This window comes from Embiotoca jacksoni, unplaced genomic scaffold (genome assembly GCF_022577435.1).
Source record: "Embiotoca jacksoni isolate LCO1_2020_lvr unplaced genomic scaffold, fEmbJac1.0.p SCAF_20, whole genome shotgun sequence".
NCBI lineage: Eukaryota > Metazoa > Chordata > Actinopteri > Embiotocidae > Embiotoca > Embiotoca jacksoni.
In genome coordinates, this window is record NW_027185341.1 from 6,803,340 (window position 1) to 6,825,655 (window position 22,316).

The window sequence follows — 22,316 nt, forward strand, 5'->3', positions numbered from 1 at the left end:
AGAGTGGACTTCAGGACTGCGTTTCAGTTTTTACTAGAAATTTGTTTACTTCCAGTTAAGACATTTGAAAACGCTGCTTTAATAGCCAGGAACATCTCTGCATTGACTTTATGTATTAAACTGGCTAATTTGACCTTTACATTTTTTTATTCAAGGAAAGTTCAGAAGAAAGCTCAGGCTCTAAATGTTGAAGGTGTAAATATAAGAACATCTCCCTTGGTAGTAAGAAAAATTACTGTGGATTTGAAAGTTTGATCATGCTATCACAAAATCAAAATCACGTTCGCTCTCTAAATCATAGTACATGGTTTTGGTGCTTGGTAATAATTCTTTGGAATACAGGCAAAGGTGAACTGGAATACTTAATGGATCAACAAGGAAATAAAAAATATGCCAAAAGTTGTCAAACGTATTCTATTTTCCTGAGAGCATCACAGTCAAGCTGTTCATTTCAGCACCATAGACAGCTCCAAATGTAACGCCAGTCTACTTTGGCAATGGGATACATCTGTGTTCACCAAAACAGGTTTAATTCAGCACCACAGAGAGCTCAATATTTGTGACAAGTGTATTTCAGCACCAGAGAAAAGAGTCACCAATTCATTCACTAATTCCTTATTTCATCGCGGGGCAGCACGGTGGTGCAGTGGTTAGCATTGTCGCCTCACTGTAAAAAGGTTCTGGGTTCGAATCCGGTCCTGGGCCTTTCTGTGCGGAGTTTGCATGTTTCTATATATATATGTATATATTGAAACACTAAAATATACTACGTTCATATATACATTTCTTATATTGTGGGCTGATCTGGATTTCCAATCATGCTGATTTAGTACTTGTTAGGTCATCGTCTCTTTTTCCAACCATACGAACTGCACCAAATGTATAACAAGTGTATGTATTTGAGTACCATCAATAACAGTGACTTTAAGTACTGTAGGCAGATCCTTATTCTCCAATTATCAGCCATTTGTTTCAACAAGAAAATGTTGTAGCTTTCTTTAGAGCAAAGGTGTCAGTATTAGATGGTGCTTTGTAGCTGGTAGGAGATTTGGAAGTTAATGATTACATATAGAAGCCCTATAAAAGTAAAAAAGCCTGTAACATCTGAGTGAAAGCACATTAAACAACCAAGCACAGCTAAAAGTTGTAACATTAAGGCTCAAGTTGATTTCCACACCAAAATGAAATGTACTACTGGCAATTAATAGCAGATTGTAAGTTCAAAAGGTCAATCTAATACCATATAGTTTGAAAATGATCACCACACAATTTGCTACTATGAAATAACATGTAAATCCACTGGTTTAGTTCATTAAGTCTTTATAAAAGCCCACAAAAGAACATGTTAATTGCACATTTTTTTTTATTGGAACAAAACATTACATCATAACAACAATTACACATACATACTTATATTGTATAATACTACATAGCGTCATAAATGTCACATATAGCTCCTAGAAACAATGTGGTGGAGTCTCATCTGTATTTCTCTGCAAGCACAGCTGCAAAAGCAGACAGGTACTTGTCCACGGCCGCATGTGCAACCGGTGTGAAGTTTTCACCCAAGTAAACGGCCAGGGAGACGAGCATACAGTGTGAGAACAACTGCAGGGGAAACAAAACATTTGTTAATGGCAAAGAATTGATAAAGATAAAACAAATTATGTCATTCCTTACTATTCTGCGAATCATGAATAAACGCCGAAACTACTTGTTCCACTTGTTGGATTGTGCGTCCAACCCAATTAGACTGTAAACTGTCATCTGAACAGGTTGGACAAGCATTTTTTTTGTTCTCCAAAGCAACTTAACTCTAAGTATAAAGGAGATTTGTATAATAAAACAGGAAGTTGTAAAATAGTTAGATCCTTGAGGTAACTACCACAGCTGTCACTGTCAGTTTTGTTAACTTGTGTCATAAAGACATCAAAAATCATTGAAAAAAGCCCAAGAAAAAATTAACAAGTAGAGTGATTTGCCCTGTGAAATCTTGTCTATGGCAAAACAAAAAATTTTTTGGAAGGGATTTCACTGTAAAAGCGTGTCGGTGGCACAACATCGTCATGTCTATCATTAGATTTTGTTTGATTTTTGGCCATTTTTGTACTTCTTATGATGTATAACAAAGAAAGTGCATGCATGTACTTGATTTGGGCAGTGATTATTGAACAAAAGCGATTATATTGAGCAAAAAACTATAGTTTGTTCTTCAAAGCAGCTTTCAGAAAAAAAAGCTTACTATGGCTACAGTTGTTCTTACTGAACTAACATACATTAACATATATATTAAAATGAAACACGTACGCAATGTTTACATTTATTAGGGATATTTACTAAATACATGGAAGATACTATATGAAAATAGTTTTATAGCAAGTGGAAATAATTGGTATTTTGTTGCAGAACATCTGATATAGGCCTACCCTGATAAATCTGACAAATATAGAACCCATCTGATTATCTGTGTTATTTACTGTGTGTCATCTGAATAATATATTGTCGTGTGTTGGGATAGGCGATGAGTTTTTTCCAGAATGCTCTGAGTTCATGTGTTCATGTTTTTAGTTCTCTGCCCTAAACACCACAGATGTTATGTGGCAAAGATTCTACTGTGTTTCTATAGTTCTATATTTTGTCATAACAGGAAGCATTCGGCACCACGAGTGAAAGGAGTTGGGTGTTATTGTAATCCCCGTCTTGTGTGTGTGTGTGTGTGTGTGTGTGTGTGTGTGTGTGTGTATTTAAAGTGTGTGAAATGTTGATGGCATGTTCTCCAGCCAAATGAATAGTAGATTCTGGAGTCGTGCAGTGTACCAGACATAGGAAATAGAGTTTCTCTCTGCCTGATCTTCACCATAAAGAATCCCTGACCTATTACAATATGCTGCATAGACATCAGCTTTAGGGAGATATTATCAGGAGTTGTAAACAAGCGCTCCTTTCAAATTCAGGTGAGTTTAGGTCAGGCACCTTGAACTTTGTGGGATCAATCCGGAGCTGATAGGCATGCAGAGTTTGCAGAGGAGCCAAAGTGACGGTCAGCTGGCTGATGTCTTTGGCTCCCTCAGCTAAGGCCAGGACAATCTTCTTCCCGTGATTGCGCAGGTGGGAGGAGCCAGGACTGATGTCCACATGGGAAAAATATGTCTTGCTGCCTGGGTAAGAAACAAACAGCCTGTGGAAGAAGGAAACAGTGACAGGGATGAATCTGGACTGGTTTTACTCCCAATGATGCACACGTGTGGCTGCAATACCAGAAGCATCAGAGTATAAATGGCACATGGAGATAGACTTTGACCAGTATTTTGGCTTCCTCCCGCTGCTGGCATCATCCTCATCCTCCTCATCATCAGTGGTATGAACTCATGGCCCACATTTGGACATTTCATTACACTGATCTTGGATCATTGCCAGCACCTTGAAACCACTATGAGGTTTGATAAATAAGCAAATTGTGAGTACTGCATCAGCATTAGTTCTTAAACATTCAAGTGTTTTTAATTGTTGTAAATCAGTGGCTGAATATTTTATTAATGGTGAGTAAATCATTCAGCCTAAATAAAATTATTATAAAGTATTGATTAAGGGAAAAAGCCACCAGTCATCAGTGACACATAAAATCATTAACAGAGGATCATAAAGTTTTCACTACAAATACACAGTAGGTTTATATTTTGGAAATATTAAGGCTATACAGCTGAGGATGAACCTACCTAAGAAGCGTATCTGACCCAATCTCTTCAGCCACAGGAATCAGTCTATCCCATATTTCATTAATTAGCGCTCTCTCCCTGTTTGACAGCATTGTCAAACTGAACAAGAGAGAATTACCTGCAGCTGAGTATCCACAGGGAGAGATGTCTTTACACGCGACAAAGATGCGCCTTAATCAACCATTTTAACGCGGAAAAGAATGACGAGTAAAAGAGATGAAGTAATTATTCCTGTTGTCTGAAGAAAGCGAGGGCTGCAATGTAAAGCAGTCGTGTCGTTTCCCCCTCCTGTGTGTTATCAGACAGCAGCCAGAGCAGGGTGGGGGCTCCACACCGTCGCACTATCTGCTGACTGACATGTGTCATTCTAGATGTTTCTGCCCGATCATCAGTGTTTGCCGACCAGTAAGTGCAGCTGGTGTTGGGTTTTCCAATGATGGCCCCCTTTATTGCCACGAGATGTTATTTCTCTTTGGTTCTTTTAGGTACTATATCTTGTCAAGGGCTTCTTACAGCCATAAAGTAAGCAAGATAATAAATGAGTAAATATGTAAGTAAATAAATAAGTACATTAGTAAATAAGTGAGTAAATTTAGTAAATAACTAAGTAAATTAGAAAGTAGATAAACAAGTAAATAAGTAAGACAGTTAGTAAATAAGTAAGTAAAAAAGTAAGTAGATCAGTAAATAAGTGAGTAAATTAGAAAATAAATAAGCAAATTAGTAAAAAAGTGAGTAAATAAGTCAGCAAATTAGAAAATATATAAATCTATATTTTCAGTGTTTCTGCTAATTAAACAGACTGGTGGCTTACAGTGTGGTGATCCTGCATCCAACATTATCAGCTGAAATAATGAAGATCTTCTAACACGGCCTCAAAATCAGGCAGTCTGAAACTCAACTGTTCCTTGATATGTAAGCTGGTATTGTACTTTGTAGTTAGACATATCTACAAATAAAGTCAAATTAATCATATTATCACATACCAAATGCCACCTAGTTGGGGGTCTGGGGCCCCTTGGCAGTTGCCTGCTTTGTCAAATTGTAAATAGTCTGGACCGACAAAAAAACAGGTATATTTAAAACCACTTTTACCCCTTCACTTTTATTGGGACTATTCAAAACAATAAGACAACCTGGAAAATTCAAAACATAAAAACAGCATATATAGTTTATTCATACAGTAGATGAGCTCTTTTATTTTTCTTTCTATATAAATGTGTCTTTACAGGCAACCAAACATCAATCATTTATTGTTAATAATAACGCAAATTACAGAACCGACCAATTTCAGGTGTTTTTCACCTGTGAAAGGTTGTTTAAGGAACAAACTTCCACGTGTTCCTCGACGCAGGACAATGTACTGATGAGACTTTTAAAAAATTACATCAACAAAACTGACACTGTCCCCTGACTTTGGATGGACTTCATAACTATTTTAGGTTATTAACCTGCGGTGCTCTGGCGATAAATAACCTTCCCTTAACTCCCTGGCAACAGCTGCAGCATGCCAGAGAGTTGACAGTCAAACCTTTCAGGGTGGGTCAGAGTGAAGAAGCCTGTGCCAGTGAAGTTATCATACAGCAACTGCACATCACCTGCGGTTCTAATGGTGACCTTACATGACCCCTCCTCGACCCTGACATGTGTCCACGACATGCAGCCCCAGTGAGCTTTATTTCACTCATTTGATGGTGGTGCTCAATATTGTATATTCCTACAGTTGCTTGATCAGTCGTTTAATGTTTACACCTATTGCATTAACAGGAATAAAAAAACAGGCTGATCTCTTGAGTTATGGTCAAATTTATAAATGAACCAGTCATTTAAAAACATTTAATGTACATCAAAGACAAATACACTGTTTTACCCTTAAAGTGCTGAGTTAATTTATGGTCAGTTTGTAGTGACTCGTGTGTCAGCTGTTAGCCAGTCTGACTCAGCATGTAGCGAAGATCTCTTGTCCTCCTACTTTGCCAACAAAAATGCACAGTCATGTTTTTCGCTTCGCACCCTGGTCATATCAGAGACACAGCCAACTGATGTTTGTTGATAAGCAGCATCTACAAGAACGTTTACTTGTTTGTTTGTCATATTACTAACTTTGTTGTTTTTGAAATGTTTTCTGTTGAATATTAAACATATGTACACACTTTTATGAAAGATGCACCACAATTTATGGCCTTTAATAATTTTGCCTTGAGGCTTTAAAGTGTTGTTTAATGTTGAGTATTTGCAGAACCTGGGTTCTAAAATATGAAAGAAATGTTACATGACTTTCATTCAGTGGCAGTGATGTGACTTTATAGTCACTGGTTCATTTTAGGGAAACTGAAGCCAATATTTAGATGTATTTAGCCAATGTCTTCCATTTGTACGTGTTTATTTGCATTTAGCTGTATTACTTGTTAGAAATGAAACACAATAAAGTCCCTCTCAACTTGTAGGACATTTTCTCTTTATGGGATGTTTTACTGCAGGTAAAACTGATGTGCTCCAGGTGAGGCTTGAACTCCCATCCTCAGCATTGCTCTGCAGGTTACTGTCTTATAAGTACTGCGGGCTGACCGATTGCACCACTGGAGCCCAAAAGCTTTATCAACCTGGTCCAATCGAAAGTCTGAGAACAAGAAACAAGGCTTTAGTCATTAAGTGTCTTTGGTACATTTGTGGACATATAGTGACAAAAGCATTTTGCATTTGAATAACTGTGATGGTTTGGTTGGTTTGGACTGAAATTCTAAACCTTGTTACTTCAACAGGCAAGAACAAAGTTTTAAACAAAGTTCTTTTGCTTTGTGGAGGCAAGGTTTCTTTACTGAGGTTAAAAGCAGTGTGACATATCACCGCCTGCTGGTACTGTGTGTGTGTGTTTTTTGACCATGGAGCACTTGTTGTAGAAAGTTCTGGTGCCCCCTCTGGACACTCCTTAGTATAGTGACTATGAACACACTGACGTCATGGTTTTTAGGTTCTTAAACGGTGAACTGTTTTTAATTGTTGTAAACTTGAAAAAGATTCTAATGCTGTATTGATTTGTTTCTTTCTGTGAATAGATTATATATCTCTTCCTCCTCCATGCAGTCTCATATATCCCCACCTTGTTATTTTCATCCACCACATTCATGTCAAATTGCATGTGTTTTTTTTTCCCTTTTTAGATTTTAAGAATCATTGAAAAAAGTTTGTTTGCTCCAACTTGTGGCAGATAACCTGTAGGGGCAATAGGGTGCAGGGTCCGACTGACTAATTTAAAGAAGATTTAAACAAACTTTACATGAACTTAAAGTACTAAACTGACAAAACTATGACCGACAGGATTGTAAATTTACAAGAATACTGTAAGGAACTGTCGATATATTTCTAGAAATATGCTGTAATTCTCAAATACAGTAAGAAACTGTAAAAATACAACACTTAACCGGGGAAGCTAATAACTGCCGGTTAACTACTGTAAATTTACAGTGAAAAGTCTTACAGCATAAGGCAACCTTGTAGAGAAGGTTAAAACTTGCTTGAATTAAATCCAACAAGTCACTCCGAATAAAAACTGAGTTTTACATACTTGTTGTTTTCCTGTAAATATGATACACTTTACAGTGATTACATACACTCATTTCAAATTGCGATCCATCACAGTCATCATCGTGTGGTAAATTAAATTGCAGTTTCCGTCCGTACTGCATGCATATATAACCTCATCCAACTAAAGTAAAAACAGACGGTGGCCACCATGACAATAGGAAACATTTTACACAAGTGAAACAATTCAAACATGTTTTCGGATTTTACAATTAGAATTTTCATAAGAAAAGAAAGAATGGAAGAAATTAAAGTTTTAAAGCTCTGGGTTGTTTAGTTTAATTGTAATGTCAAGAAAATTAGATATGGTGCAACCAGTTATTTACATTAGCTTTCACCAATCCTGTGTAAAATACTCTAAACCCTACACAATGTGAGGACATATAAACATTTATCAAAGACACCGTAATCAATTCCTCATTTGAATGAAATCAAATCCGTCCATCAAGTATAAAAGCCGTCTATAAAATGTGAAAGAACAATGTGAAGTCCTTCCTGTTTCCTGCTGCAGCTGATTATCCTCAAAGCCTGTTTCATGCAGCTACGCATTGTAATCAGTTTGTACAAAAGGAAAGCAGTTCTCTGTATGTCCTGCACGTAATGTGACTCTCACTCAGCGTGCAACACAACAAAGAGTGTTGCAGTTAACAGCATTTAGAAACGAGGCGCGGGCGGCATGTCGGCAGTCGTGTGTGCTTCTGTTCCTGCATGAGTGTCTGGAAATGAGCTTAAATGCCAAACATACTGAAACTACTACTGAGACACAACAATCTGAAACTGAAACAAAAATATACGTAACTTCTAAGGAAAAATGATCTAAATTAATTTACACAAATATAAAATACAATCCTAGCACAGGCACACTACTCCATTCATTATCAGTATGGCAGCTCAGCTCAGGGCCATTTGTCTGAGAGCTTGTCAGTACTGTTTCCTGTCCAGCAGGAGGAGGTTGCCTTTAAAGTGATGCATGTAACCGAGCAACTTACGACCAAACAGGCAGCAGGAGGAAAAGCGTAGTCTTTAAAACTCAGAAAACCCAAACCACACACACCAGTTTTACACAGCTGGTACAGACACACAACTTACACTGTCACGCAAAGAGCTAAAGAGACTCACCAGTTGTGCTTTTCTGCCGGGGAGACTTTCAACACACAGATTTGCATTCAATATGTGAATGTTTAATGAAGGCGATCATCTAATTTTGATGTTATTTTTCTATTTTAACGCCCTCCCTTTGTGATTTAAAACTGAGACAATTATTCACTTTTATGTTTTCATGTCTTTGTGCTGAGCTGACCAGGTGGTCGATTCATATTTACCGTGCAGACATGAAAGGGCTGCCAATCTTCTCATGGAATTCTATTAAAAACAAGAAAATAAAGCCTGACACTGAGACATGATCAGTGGTGATCCCTGCCACCCACATATGGTACTTTGAGAAAACGACGCCTTATTTATTTATTTTTTTGTAAAAAAGAATAAACTTTAATCACTGAAGAAGAGACCAAAATATTGGTGAGATCCCCACACACATTACATTTATCTCCATGTTTCTCTGCTCAGCTGCAAAAAACACTTTTGCTTCAAATTCGGCTTGCAGGTTCTTCTTTCGTTTATCTCTTCCTCCTCTAGAGGGCACTTTCATCCAATTATCTCACTCATGTACTGTAGTCAGACATTAATGGGCAAAAGCAATCTTAACAGGGTAGGGGAAATCTCTGTCTGAGACTCTACCTCTCGAGCTTTCTCTTTCCTTATTATAAATGCTAATTTCTGCACTCTGCATTAATCAGGTGGTGTCTTCAACCCTCCAGAAGCAGCAAGATTTTTAGGGATAGTACTTTTTGTCAGCAGTGAAAGATCTCTTTTATGTACTGTATGTGGGAACACACATGTGAGTCCGTGACAGTGGACTGACACAAACAACAGTGACTATTCAAAAGAAATGACCTCTTGAACAAAGAAACAGGTAGTGTCACATGACGATTTGATCAGGGAGCTTTCTGTCTGTACATGACTGCACATTAAAACCACACTAATAATGTCCCTCTCGTGAGCAGAACATCTGTATTCAGTAGTCATAGGTTATGTGTTACTGTAAAACTAAGTAGGATTCTGTGAATGCACCCATCACGTTACCTAAAATTATTTGTGAATAAATGTACTGAGATTTTTTTTCTTAAGTGTGTTTGTGTTTTTGTGTCATGTCACCACCTCAGGAGGTTTAAAGTAAAATATAAATGAATTCAGTAGCTCATATGCAACCTTTATTTAGCATTTTCATCTACGGCTTCTATCATATCCTTTACTCAACCACCATCACACTAAAAGTGAGAATTCATCCCCGACACACCCAGGAACACCTGGCCAGGTTTGAGTGGAGCACAATCTGCGACCACAAATATGATCCTTTACTGTGTGATGTATCGTTTCACATTGTGGTGAGCGGTGGTGGTGATGAGACGGTGGTCAAATGAGCCCATCAAAGGTTGTAAATGTCTGAGGACAGTAAGAAGACCCAGGGGGTTAAAGGAAGAGGACACCCACCCTGCAGAGGAGACTGTTTCAGGTGGAATAAATTGCCGCCTGCAGCTCCACCTACCTGTGGTGTCAGAGATTTCTGACCACAGCTCAGGAAGTGCACATGCGGAATTTCAAAACAGACTTAACTATATATCGGTACATGATGTCTTCCTTTCCAGCATAAAACATTTTTAAATTTGTAACCCATGGCTAGATGTATCCTTAATAGAAAAAGCAGCAACTGTATTAATGCAGAGCAGAAATGAAACAAAACACATATTTTGAATTAAATGGACTTAATTAAAGTACTTGTGGTTTGTGTGCGTGTTGGCCCTGTGACAGATTGGCAATAATGGGATGGCGGAAATAAATGAACACCAGGTGACCAGTGTTCCCACACATCTGTGTCTCTTTAAGTGCATGCAGGTCTGTACAGCTTAAGAGCACATTCCTGAGGTTTTGAGACATTTCTAGTATGTCTAAATTCTAACATGTTTTATAGATACTACAAATAATTTCTCACTATTTGTTCTGAAAGCTCAACATCAACCAACTACAACAATATAATGCTGCTTAAACTTTTACTTGTGATGCTTTAAGGGCCCTTTTCACATTATACCGACATACTTTTACTAATGCAAAATGGCACGTTGTGTGTTTTTTACAGTGTGGTATTACTTTTGCTTAAGCAAAGATTGTACGTCCTCCACCAAAAAATACAATGAGTTTTAATATGCTTTCTATCTGTGACTGGTGTTGACAGTAACTTTTTATACAGCGCTACTGTCCCAAATCTAAAATAGGTCTATTTGGATTTATACTATTGCAGCTTTTGTAACTGCATAAGTAAAAAAAAAAACAATACTGCCTTAATATCCAATTGGGCTAAATCTATTTCATTAGTCCTAAGTGTTTAATATCTGTTTGTGTGTTGGAATAAAATCCGCTAATGCCGAAAAAGACAGTTTATGTAACAGACTGACCAGATGTTTTTTCAGCTACTCTTCAAGTTATGTGAAACCTTTTAATTACACAAATCCGGTAGATTTCTAGCAGGTTGCGCGGACTTGCTTTCTGCAGTTGCTTGGTATCACCAGTGGGCGGCGCTGTGAGGTCGGCTGGAGTGTGTTGGTCGCTCGGTCTTCTGGCGTCTTGTCATCCAGCGGCGGCTGCAGCTGCAGCAGTAGTAGAGTTAGCGGACCAGGTGAGAGACCACGGTCAGACCGAAACTCGAAGCCGGTACGGCGGTCAGAAAACCCCCGAGGTCCCGGTGTGGAGATACAGACCGGAGCCTGCAGCTGCAAGATATTTGACATTTTTCTGTCACGTGAACACCGCCCTCGCCAACAGCTGGAGCTCGCGCTTAATAGTAAAACTACTCTTCCTCGTGCCCGCGTCACGAAGCAGGGATAACTTATGAAGTGACCGGTGTGTTAACGTTTCACCGGTGGAGCCGTCGGTGCTGCGCTGTGCTGGCTGCAGGAACCGGACTCAGTTTGGAGGTAAGCGGTGAAATATTGTCTGTCGAAACGGACCTTGTCGCCTCTCACAGCGGCTGTCGGAGAATACACACCTCGCTCTGTGACCAGTGGGAGCGCCGAGCTGTCAGCATCTCGTTTACGGTGCAGGTATGCAGGTTTTTTTTTTTTTGTTTTTTTTTTGTTTTTAACGGCGCCGCAGCGCGCGGGGGTCTCTGGGTGGGGTCTCGCGAGGCTCATAGCAAACAGCCACGGGTGACAGCGTAAGTTCATGCTTGCTGTATATTTACTGGGGGAGTTTGACTGAACATCTGGACGGTTTCTTCAAGCCCTTAAAATTAAAATGCCATGTGAGGCGTCTGGCTGGGTCGTCATGTCTGGAGTCAAATGGGTTTGTTGAAAAGAGCAAGTGTGTGTGTGTGTGTGTGTGTGTGTGTGTGTGTGTGTGTGTGTGTGTGTGTGTGCGTGTGTGTAGAGAGAGAGGCTTCTTCTTCTCTCTCCTTCCCATGATTGACTTGGTTTTTATTGAGTCTGCTTTGACTGGAGGCTCAAGACGTCAACATTTTCATCAATGCAGATCTAATGAAGTGTGTGAGAGAGAGAAAGACAGGAGATCCTAAGGTGTTCAATATCTTGTAACCCACAGGGAAAATTCCTGCTATATTTCTTACTCTAAAATGCTGCAATAAACCAAGCCGAAGTTGACTGCACACGTTGTTGTCCGTGGAGTGATAAATCGATTTCAAAGTGCTGCGGGCTCCGGTGCTGTTGAGATGAACTGGACAGTCTCAGTTGCAGGCTGCACAGAAATCCCACGGAGACAATTAAACTACTGACCTGTGTCATCAAGGATTTGTTTTGGCTTCCTGTTTGGAGAGATGGTAGGAAGCAGACGTCTGGGCCAGATGGCACGAGCATTTTGCAGCACAAACACACACACACACACACACACACACACACACACACACCCACCTGGAACAGTTGTACACATTTTCTACAGACGGAGGCCGGATTATTGGCCAGGGTTTGACCCTGTGACCTCAGCTGTACATGGAGACACCGTGTTGGGTTAAAAGTAAAAACACAGGACCTTACAGTATTCCTGAATTTTGCCTGACACCGTGTCGGTTACACAGTTTTGCCCTCGCCGAGCGTAAAAAGTACACGCACGTATGAACCGACAAAAGGAGAAGGTCCTGCGACAAAATACGAAGAGTCCACAATAGGGACATAACATAACACTACATAACATAATGTATTTAACTTGTGTAACGTTCGTTAAATAACTTTTGTGACGTACGCAGCGTTACTAACGTACGATTACTCACCACAACACAAGTATGTTTTCCCTAATCTAACCACGCGGTTTTTGTTGCCTAAACCTAAGGCATCTTACTTTGCATACCTGGGGGCGGCAAAATGTGACGGTCCTCTTGTGGACCGACTCGCCCACTGACGGGTGGGTTACCTGCTTTGACATATGACTGGCTTATGATGTCTGTGTGGAGAATTACGAGCTGGCGTGGGATGTTGGGCGTTACCTACTTCTACTGAGAGATCGGACACGGTCATCCTATGTCGCATAGTGCCAGAACAGGAGAAATCACATGTCAATTTGACACTAAATGAAAACTGAAGTGAAAGTGCTTCATGAAGTGATAAATATAAGTATAAGGGTAAAGTAGAAACACACACACACACACACACACACACACATGCATGGACACATGCACATAGCTCTAAACAGGAAGCTGACAGCATCCTGGAAGGTGTCTGACGTGGTGTGAGCCATCACTGCATATATACAGTGTGAATATGGTTGGTGTCTGAGAGCACAGTAGCCCTTTGCAAGTGTGTGTGTGTGTGTGTGTGTGTGTGTGTGTGTGTGTGTGTGTGTGTGTGTGTGTGTGTGTGTGTGTGTGTGTGTGTCTGGCTGGCTGGCTGGCTGGCTGGCTCACTGAGGTTGCCGTCTTCAGCGTGTTTTAACAAGTTGGAATGAAAAGTGGTGGTGACAATAGCAGGTTTATTTCTGGTGAAATGCACCTCCATGTTTATACTGAGCCCTCCGCCGGGTGAATCTGGGTTTAAAACTGGTTTGTTTTTACAGGAGCCCTCCAGCTCTCTCAATGCATTTCGTCATGGCAGTTTGCCAATGGGTGGATCTTCTCCAGTGCTCACAAGCTGTGCTGTTTATCTTTCATTTGTTTCATGCCACGACTTGTTTCTCAAGTCCTTTTATATGTAGGATATGCCAGTCAAAGAATTTCATTTTATTGTCATGCCTTTTGGAGGCCATTGCGAAAGTACCTTATAGTGCAACACCACCAACGGCCACTAGGGGTTGGCTCCAAAAAGGCTCTGGCTCTTTGGACTCCCATTCAACTTCTCACGAAATACAATACGATTGGTGTCTTTCCCGAAAATCGCTCCTTCTTTTTAGTTTCTGATGGTTCCATCTGAAAATAATCCCATCATTAATTAGACATTAGGCCTCAATAAGTGGAATATTTGGGTGTCTGCTTGATTGACAGCCGTGTGTTGCCGTCAGGTTTCTGCAATAGGTGGGCGGGCTTTGTGTCCACCACCCGCCCGTCCCAAGCTCATGCAAATGTGGTCGCTTCTGGCTCCAAAATAGCAAGATGGCGACGGGCAAAAATACTGAATTTGAGGCTTCAGAGCGGCAGTTTACAAACCGATGGGGGACGTCACAGTTCATGATCCTCTGACCCTTCCTCCAGTGCTATCATGTAGACCAATATTTTAGTTTATGACCCGAATACCTGCAAAGCAAATTGCATTCCCTCTGCCCTCTGGTACTTTGTGTATACCGCTAATAAAGATGGTTAACGTGGTACCTGTTAAACATCTGCACGTCAGCTCAAATCACTGCTGTGCTGAGCCTAGCTGTAGACTGCGGATAGTCACCTTTTACAAGCCAGGCTTGTTGAGAAGAAGAGGATGTTGATACCGGTTCACCATTTACTGCGCACATGCACAGAGGTGTCTGTGGTTATTTTGCAGCAATGTGGTGCCGGCTGCCCAAAATGTAACCGGCAGGTGTGGGATTTTGATTTGACAGTGACACCTCCGCTCCAGTTAAAAGTCTGCAGATGGAATAGATGCATGCTGCCATCACGTAGCTGTCAATGCAGCAAATTCAGACTTTAAAGAAAGATTGTCAGGAGTGTCTTTCTCTATTCGCACGTTTTTTTTTTTTTCTGACTGAGCTTGCTGACAGGTTGCAGGTTGCAGCAACTGAGGCTGCCATGCGGCTTGTTTTACCTCGTGTTCCCCCGGAAGACCAAATGATCAAGATTCGAGATGATCCTCAGCGACCTGGGGAGGGATTTCTCTAATCCTCTGTCTCTCATGTCTCTTTCAGATATTTTTAAGTCTCTATGTCACGCTCGCTCTTGTTTTTTTGTTTTTTTTCTCATTTTCCCACGTGTCATCAAGCCGAATCAACAAGAACGATCTTAACTGATATACCTGTGCTGCTGGTCATGAAAATATACACAGAAGATAGAAAACAATACTAAGCGGGTTCATACATGTGTGCTATTTTTACTTTCAAGAGCAAAGTAAATGCAGAAGGAAACAATGACTGACTAGATTTCAGGGTTCACTGTATTCAGTCTTTGCTCATTTGTGCTGCTTTGCACTGTGACATGCTGCAAATTGCCAGTTATTATAATCCACCTTTCTACATCCAGACTTATCAAACAATTTTCTCTGTGATCTTTGCACAATGATTTGTGTCATGTTGGTTCGATTTTCCTTTTCCAGACAGCTGTTGGGATTGTGAGTGACCGGATTGATCCGTGCGTCAGGATCAGTGACTGTGAGTGGACATGTGGACATGTGGACATGTGGTTCACTGAAGGGTCACGAGTGGATCGTTGTAATAAGCGATGAACAGTGAGGCACTCACTTTGAAACGATCGTCTCATGATGAGCTGAGTTCCAACTGCATGAGCGGGTTTCCTGCCTGTGTGATGTGTCTTTTGAAGAGTTGACCTGCGCTGTAAAAGCTGCTTCTGAACGATCAATCTTGAGGCGTAATCGAAAACTTCTGAGACTGTTCCTGTAGCGCACAAACTTAGCACTGCAGAGTGACGTGCGCGGAGCAGGTGAAAGTCATAACTTTCTTTTAGTAAGTATTGCAAGACGCTTGATCAACATCAGCGCCTGTGTGACACGTGCTTTTGGTGACCCCTGGCCTGTGCGCATTTTATGATCTCCTCATGGATTTGAGCAGAGAGCGCACGACAAATTTGACGTCAAACTCTGCAAATCGGCAACAGGCTCTGCTCCAGAAAGCTCACGGCAGCGAAGCAACGAATCAAACGACGTACTTTGAGGGACATTCCCGCTTCAAGAGGTGGAGAATGTTTCCGTCCAAGGCCGAAGACGGTGCGTCAGGTCAGGAGCGACCAGTTCGTTGGTCTTTGACGTGTGTGTGTGTGTGTGTGTGTGTGTGTGTGTGTGTGTCTGTGTGTGTGTGTGTGTGTGTGTGTTCTTCAAGTGACGTCATTTGGAAGACTAAATCACAGAAGTTATGGCTTCCCCTGCTCCACGCGCATTTCTTCTCTTCACAGCATTTTTGTGAGCAACAGGAACAGCACACAACTCGTATCTATGTTTACACTTTCTCTGTGCCTTTAATGAACTTGTTTTAATCATTTAATTCCTGCCTTTAATTAATCATTCAATCTGTCAATCCATTACCATCAGACACGGTAACTATTGGTCTACACCAGGGTTGTCAAACACGCGGCCCGCGGGCCGGACCCGGCCCGCCAGGGGGTCCAGCTCGGCCCGCCGGATGACTTTGCTAAGTGTGAAAATTACAGAAAGACATAAATTGCATTTCTATGAGAATATGGAGGTTTATGAGTACAAACGTTTTGTAATGTTTTTTTAATCGATCCAGTAATTGCTTCAAAAACAGCGTAAATGCGACGTCTGCTCCGGAGGAAGAAGCGCTCGCTGCTCGCTTTGTGACGCGGTTCACGTCAAACGCGTCACAAAGCGAGGGAATCTGCAGAGGAGAGCCCAGGCAGATAAACAGTGGGCTGATGTCTGAGTCTTTGGTCTTTCTGTTTCTAGTTTATTGTAGAAAGACCTTAAAATAGGGTTTATCATCCAAAAACCTTCACCAATGATTTAAACATAGAGAAATATTGTCGTTACGTATGCGTTATTATGCTTTGAATTTACTGGTCTGGCCCACTTGAGATCAAAGTGGGCCGTATGTGGCCCCTTAACTAAAATGAGTTTGACACCCCTGGTCTACACGGTCACTTTTTACCACTGCTGGAGTCATGTTAGCTGAACACTGTAGTTCCCAGTAGAAATGACTTGCCAGTTACAGCTGTGAGACAGAGACTAGTACACAAGTATGGAAGAACTCCAGCCTTATGCCTTAAGGAGATTATGTCTATTTTACTTTTCTTCCATTTTGCATTAAAAAAAAAAAAAAAAATCCTCTATGGGAACAGATCATCTCTATCTTGAACTCTTAAAAAAAAAAGAAAAAAAGCCTGGATGAATAGAAAAGTGTCTGTCAAAGAGGAATTTTAATCTGGCCATTATGTGGCATATACTGGTCGTCTTCAATGTCGGTCTGATGACAATGCTGTCTCCTGAGGAACCTCAGGCTTCTCTGTGAAGATCCTGAATAACTCCTCTCTGTTTCTTTGAAACCACAATTATGACCTCCATTTTTCCCTCTAAATATTCTTTTCAGATCCAATTCTCTATCCCCCGCTATCTTACCCTAGTGTGGCATCTGCGGGCAATTACCATTAACTTTTCATACAAGGCCGGCCAACAGAGGAAGCTGTTGTATTGGCGCTCGCAGCATGGATCTGCTCGCCACGTAGAGGGATGGCAGGAAGGAGGGATGGCGGGAGGGATGGATGGCTGCTGAGGAGGCCTATTCATGTCTCCAGGCGAGGCCACACTTGACTAGACACTTATTGTGATGGTGACCTTCCTGTCACCAAGCAGCTAACACAAAACAGCTTCATATGAGGGTCAGCTGAGTTGCTTGCTTTGTCTCTCCTCCTGCTTGTCAACCCTTCACTCCGTTACTGTTTCCATGTCTGTTATTCTTTATTGTGTTATTTATCCCTCCTAAATCCTTTAGTTATTTGGCACCTCTATAGTTAAGTGACAGATTTTACACCAAAACCACTACTTTGACTTAACTGCTTGACACAGGAGCTCAGTAATTGACATAATTTGCTCCTAGTTTCAACCTTCTAATATGTGCAACAACAAAATTGTTTTTTTTATTTGTCTTGATTTGACAAAATCGCCTTATTTATACTTTTACAGAATCTACGATTTTATCAGTGATTAGTTGCTGAATATTTGGAAAGCGACAAAACATTTGGAGCAACAGAAAGCTTGCTAATTAAGCACATGGCTTTACTGAGCGAACTGGGGAGCTTCGGGCTCTCCATCATCTTGAACACATAGTCAGTACAAGAATGCTCACTAGTCATGGTCATTAGCGTCCTGGTATTGACGTTGACAATTCCCCTGTACAAGGCGCAGATTGGTCATCAACAGCACATTTAAGGAAATACTACATTTACATACTATAATAACCAAGAGGTGGGAACCCTGCTTGTTTAAATCCACGACAAGAAAAATCTATAGTGGGAAGGTCAGTGAGAGATGCTTTTTACTCTTTAATCAATACTTGTCCTTAAGTGACTTTAAGTGGATCTATTTAGCAGCCTTTGTGAGAATATGTATGATTTCAAACATTTCTCTCAGAGGCTGAGGTGTGATTAGTTTAAGGAACAAAAGCGCACCTTGTTGGTCAAATCTCCTCTAGTAGATTTGTTGTCTTGTTGGAGGCAGCAGAAACAGGCATTGCACACAACTCCTATATATGATCACCTGTTGTGTTGATAAGGTTTAGTTGTAATATGATTCATTTGGGGTTGTGTTACTGTCCAGATGATGAATGTAAATATTACCTGCGCTTTTATCTCCGTTTTGGTCTCCACCAACTCCTGTGGGAAATATCTGCCTCTTCAGCTGCTAAATGCCTCACTTCACTCATCAGCTAGTTGCTAACTGTGTCTGCTGCTGCTGCCAGTCTCTAAAACGAACCGCAAAAACCTTCATCACACTTCGGTTTCTCCAATTTGAAGAACAGCTGTTGAAGGGAAAACGGATTAAAGACATGCTGTCAGTGAACATTTGGCAGAGATGTTCTGGATGGAGATTTTTGTTTCCTCATTATAGTGATAGAACGTGGGTGGCACTCCTCTCACATATTTGCTGTTGGAAATGGTTGATTTCTAGGATACAGTGTTGATGAGGGAACGTTCGCTTTCGTGATTTGGCAGCTTTTTTTCTTTTTTGATAAATAGCATTTTAGAGCATTGTACCCCATTTTGAGTGCACTTCAAAAGTCTTCAAAACATTGTTTCCAGATGACTCATCGGACTACAGTGTTCCTAACGCTACACATGTGGTCAATATGTGAAGTCCTCTGTTCCTCTAAGATTATTTTCACTGGCTTTATTTTCAGGGTGATAATATCTGGAGCAAAATAAACACAACATTTTTTCTATACTGTTCAGTTTTGATTTGATAGTCAGTTGAGTGAAACATGGTACTACTTCAGTGGTACATGGTACTTAAGCACATCAAAACTTTAAAAAGACTTCAACTATATAAACCTCATAATTACAAGTTTAGTTTGCCCTGTTTCGTTAACAAAGGTTTGGAGTTCTTCCTTTTCTTCCTGGAAGTTTTGGAGAGCAGCCTGACAGTCGGTCGAAAATGGACTTCGGCAGTGATACACTCCTCATTTATAGCACCAAAGTTGATCTCCTCCAGCCTCCTGTCTGATTAACGGCAACGTGCTACATCCCAGATGTAAAGGTTTTGGCATGCTTCTACTGGGGTCAATTAAACTCAATGCAATTATACAGATACAACTCTATTGTTCTTATCTCTTTGGACCTCGAACTTAAATTAGAAAACCTCCTAAAACCCTGGGGACATTGGAAACTAATTGGCTCTTTGGCCTCAGTTAGTTAATGATGAGCAGAAAGATCAAAATGCCAACAAAAATAACGTCAGTAAAATATTCCTTTTAATTACATACATTTTTATTCAAGCGTAAGGTGGAAAAAAAGGACCGGACTAAAGAGACAATTTGTTTTATATAAGAGAATAAACTTTAAAGATAGCATACGTGTGAATTAGGTTTTACTCTTTTTTTATTTTTTTTTATCGCCCTCATTGTTGTGGATGAGTGTCGCGGTAGCAAAGGCGTCTCGTGCTCGATGAAGTCGTTCTTGTGTCGACTGAGTAAGATAACGTGTGGAGGGCCGAAAGAACACAGAGTGAAAGAAACAGATATAGTTCATAGTTTCAGGAAATGTGACTCACATGACACAACAAAGTTCACATCACTCTATAGTCCTCTTAACGTATGTTGGAGTCACAGAACTAACTTCAGGCTGCCGTTCGGATGTGCTCGATGTTAGCAATGAAAACAGGTGGTAATATTTCTAATATGATGAAATTGGTCAGCTGGTCCTGTTTTTTGTTGAAGGGGCAATTTTGCAGCTGTTCAATTTCTTAATAATTTTTGCTCATTGGACTGCTTGGCAAACCATAAAAGTTGTTTTTGGTGAAGCTAACTTTTCTCAATGAAACTCGTTTGGAGTGTAAATGTAGTCTGGGAACAAATGTATTCAATCACCAACACCAAATAATAGTTTTGTAACAACCTATTTATAATAATTTGCACGCAGCTAATTCTGCATTGACTTCATTTTGTAATGACAACAATCCAGCTGATAAAAACTGCTCACATCAATATCCAAGTTGTAATTACAAGAGGGAAAATCCAATTTGGATTTAAATAATGTTGAAAGAAAAACACGACTGTTCATCAAGGAAATTAAATCCTACATGTAGTGCTGTAGTGGATTTTTTTAACCCTTTACAAGATGACCCGTGCAACCAGACAAGCATGGTGAGTTCTTCTCTGATGTGACACATCTGCTGATGATGACCTGAAGTTTTGCTGCAAGATATTTGAGATTAGATTAGATTTAGATTCAAAGCCCGTACTGAAGAATTAATGCCAGACGTGCAAACAGGTTAAATCGACTTCTTTGAATGCCGTCCATCTGCTGTTGAGAATCTGATGATCTGGCTGTAATGCAAAGTAAACGGAAAGCCAACCCTCAGTCTCGGCTCTCTCTCCCGAGACTCCTGCTGATGAGTCTGCGCTTCTCTCTGTTATGTTTTTTTTTTTTTTAACATTTTGATTCCTTTCTGTCTTTCGTCGCCTCATCTTCCCTCACGTCGTCCTGCAGAGTCTCCTCGGCTTCTGTCTCCAGCGTAGACCTCGTAACAGACCCGGGTAGTAGACGGGACCCAGACGTCCTTTCTGCTGAGGAAACTGCACGGCCCTTTCGAGTCCTCTACCCGGCACGGGAGCCGAGAGATCATTACAGTCTCTGCTGTGGCATTTCTGGCAGTCGAATACGCCATGAGGTGTTGGAACATTTAAAGTGTTGAACGGCAACGCTGGCTTTTCCTTAAGGCAGTTCTTCCATCTAGTCATTTCTGTCCTATTCAGTGCAGCTGCCAGCGATTTGATGCCGTTTGAACTGACAATGAATTCATGAATTAGCCGAGAGGATTTCTTTTTTTTTCTTTTTTTTTTTTTTTTAAAGCGGACTGAATAAACTTCAAGCTGCTATAATCATGTTAATATATTAACAGCAGATCAAATAGCTGTAAAGTGAAAATGGTGGCTTGTGGTGACAAATCCACACAGAACGATCACGTCACTCTTCAGTGGCTTTCAGCTCTGTGGCGTGTTGGAGCGTCTTTCAGCACATTGTTTTGTTTGGATTAGTCACACTGCTCTAATCACTGTCATTTTCAGACGCAGACACAGAAAAAAAAAAACCCCAGAACTAAAAACCCACCGTACGCTCCGTGCCCAGGACCCAACAGCAAGTGGGCGAAGTTAGCAACTAGCTGGTGAACATAGCAAAGCAGCTAAACGGGCCGATTTTTCTCCTTCAGAAGATGGTAAACACCAAAACAGGCAGCGAAAAGAAGAGGGAATATGGGACTTGGAATCATATAGCGGACACAAAGACAACTCCAAATGCTGAATATGTAAAGAATCCGCTGTTTCCTAACTCGTTTGCATTAAATGCTCAAACATTAAGTGCTGTTTTAACAGCTAGTACAAAGGCCAACGTTGGTTTTTTTTTTTTATTTTTTTAATGCAGGTTTAAAACGGCTGTTTTACAATCTGCATTGCAAAGGGGATTCAGATTTAGCCGTCTGTTGTGATCTGCCCAGAAATGTGTTTGAAGTGAAGGATTTAATGGACAAATGATTTAGAGGCCAAAACAGGTAAACTTGATGCAGATGTTTGGCATGGCAGACAGACAGACGTGTACACGGACTCACGAGGTCATCACATGAATAGATGTATGGAGTAACGAGCGCAAACACACACGTGTGTACTCGCACTCGTGCACACGTAGTCCTGAACCGCGCAGCAGACTATGCAAATGGTGTCACATGTCATTAAGACATGCGTGTGCGAGGAAGACAACTATCCGTCTCTTTCTCCCCTCCGCACAGTCTCATGCTGTTTATTCTCTGTAGGGCTGCAATGGATTTCCTGTTGAGGTTTTTTTTTTTTTTATGCTCTTTGACTCGGTGCAGGTTTTTTTTTTTTTTTCTTCTCCTTTTATCTTCTCCCAACATGACAGAAAGTCTTTTCTCTGCTTTCTTTCCCCATCTTCCTCCATCTGTTGTTGTATTTTCCTCTTCCTCTCTGCCTTGATGCATACCAGCTCATCTCCAGACAAGAAGCAGCGTGAGGCTTGTGGCCGCAGTTTTATCACATTAACGCTCGCCTAGAACTTTTCCAGCCGTAACGAATCAATGCACTTTTAATACTGTTTTTTTTGGTTTTTTTAATGTCACCAGCATCATG

The 22,316-nt window shown here is 40.7% G+C and overlaps 2 protein-coding genes across 3 annotated transcripts in view; one reads left to right on the forward strand and one right to left on the reverse strand.

Moving 5' to 3' along the window:
• Nucleotides 1-1,329: 1,329 nt before the first annotated feature.
• Nucleotides 1,330-4,026, reverse strand: hbae4 (hemoglobin alpha embryonic-4). The gene is made up of 3 exons (XM_069156007.1): nt 3,717-4,026; nt 2,974-3,178; nt 1,330-1,608 (listed from the first exon to the last, which is right to left on the reverse strand). Exons 1-3 carry the CDS (start codon nt 3,806-3,808, stop codon nt 1,480-1,482), a joined length of 426 nt encoding a protein of 141 aa, XP_069012108.1. The 5' UTR covers nt 3,809-4,026; the 3' UTR covers nt 1,330-1,479.
• A 6,998-nt stretch (nt 4,027-11,024) lies between these two features.
• Nucleotides 11,025-22,316, forward strand: part of rhbdf1b (rhomboid 5 homolog 1b (Drosophila)) — a 39,683-nt gene continuing 28,391 nt past the window's right edge. The window contains exon 1 of one of the 2 annotated variants that reach the window (XM_069156009.1): nt 11,025-11,326. The gene's annotated coding sequence lies outside the window, so the exon portion shown is untranslated. The other variant, XM_069156010.1, reaches the window with a different exon arrangement.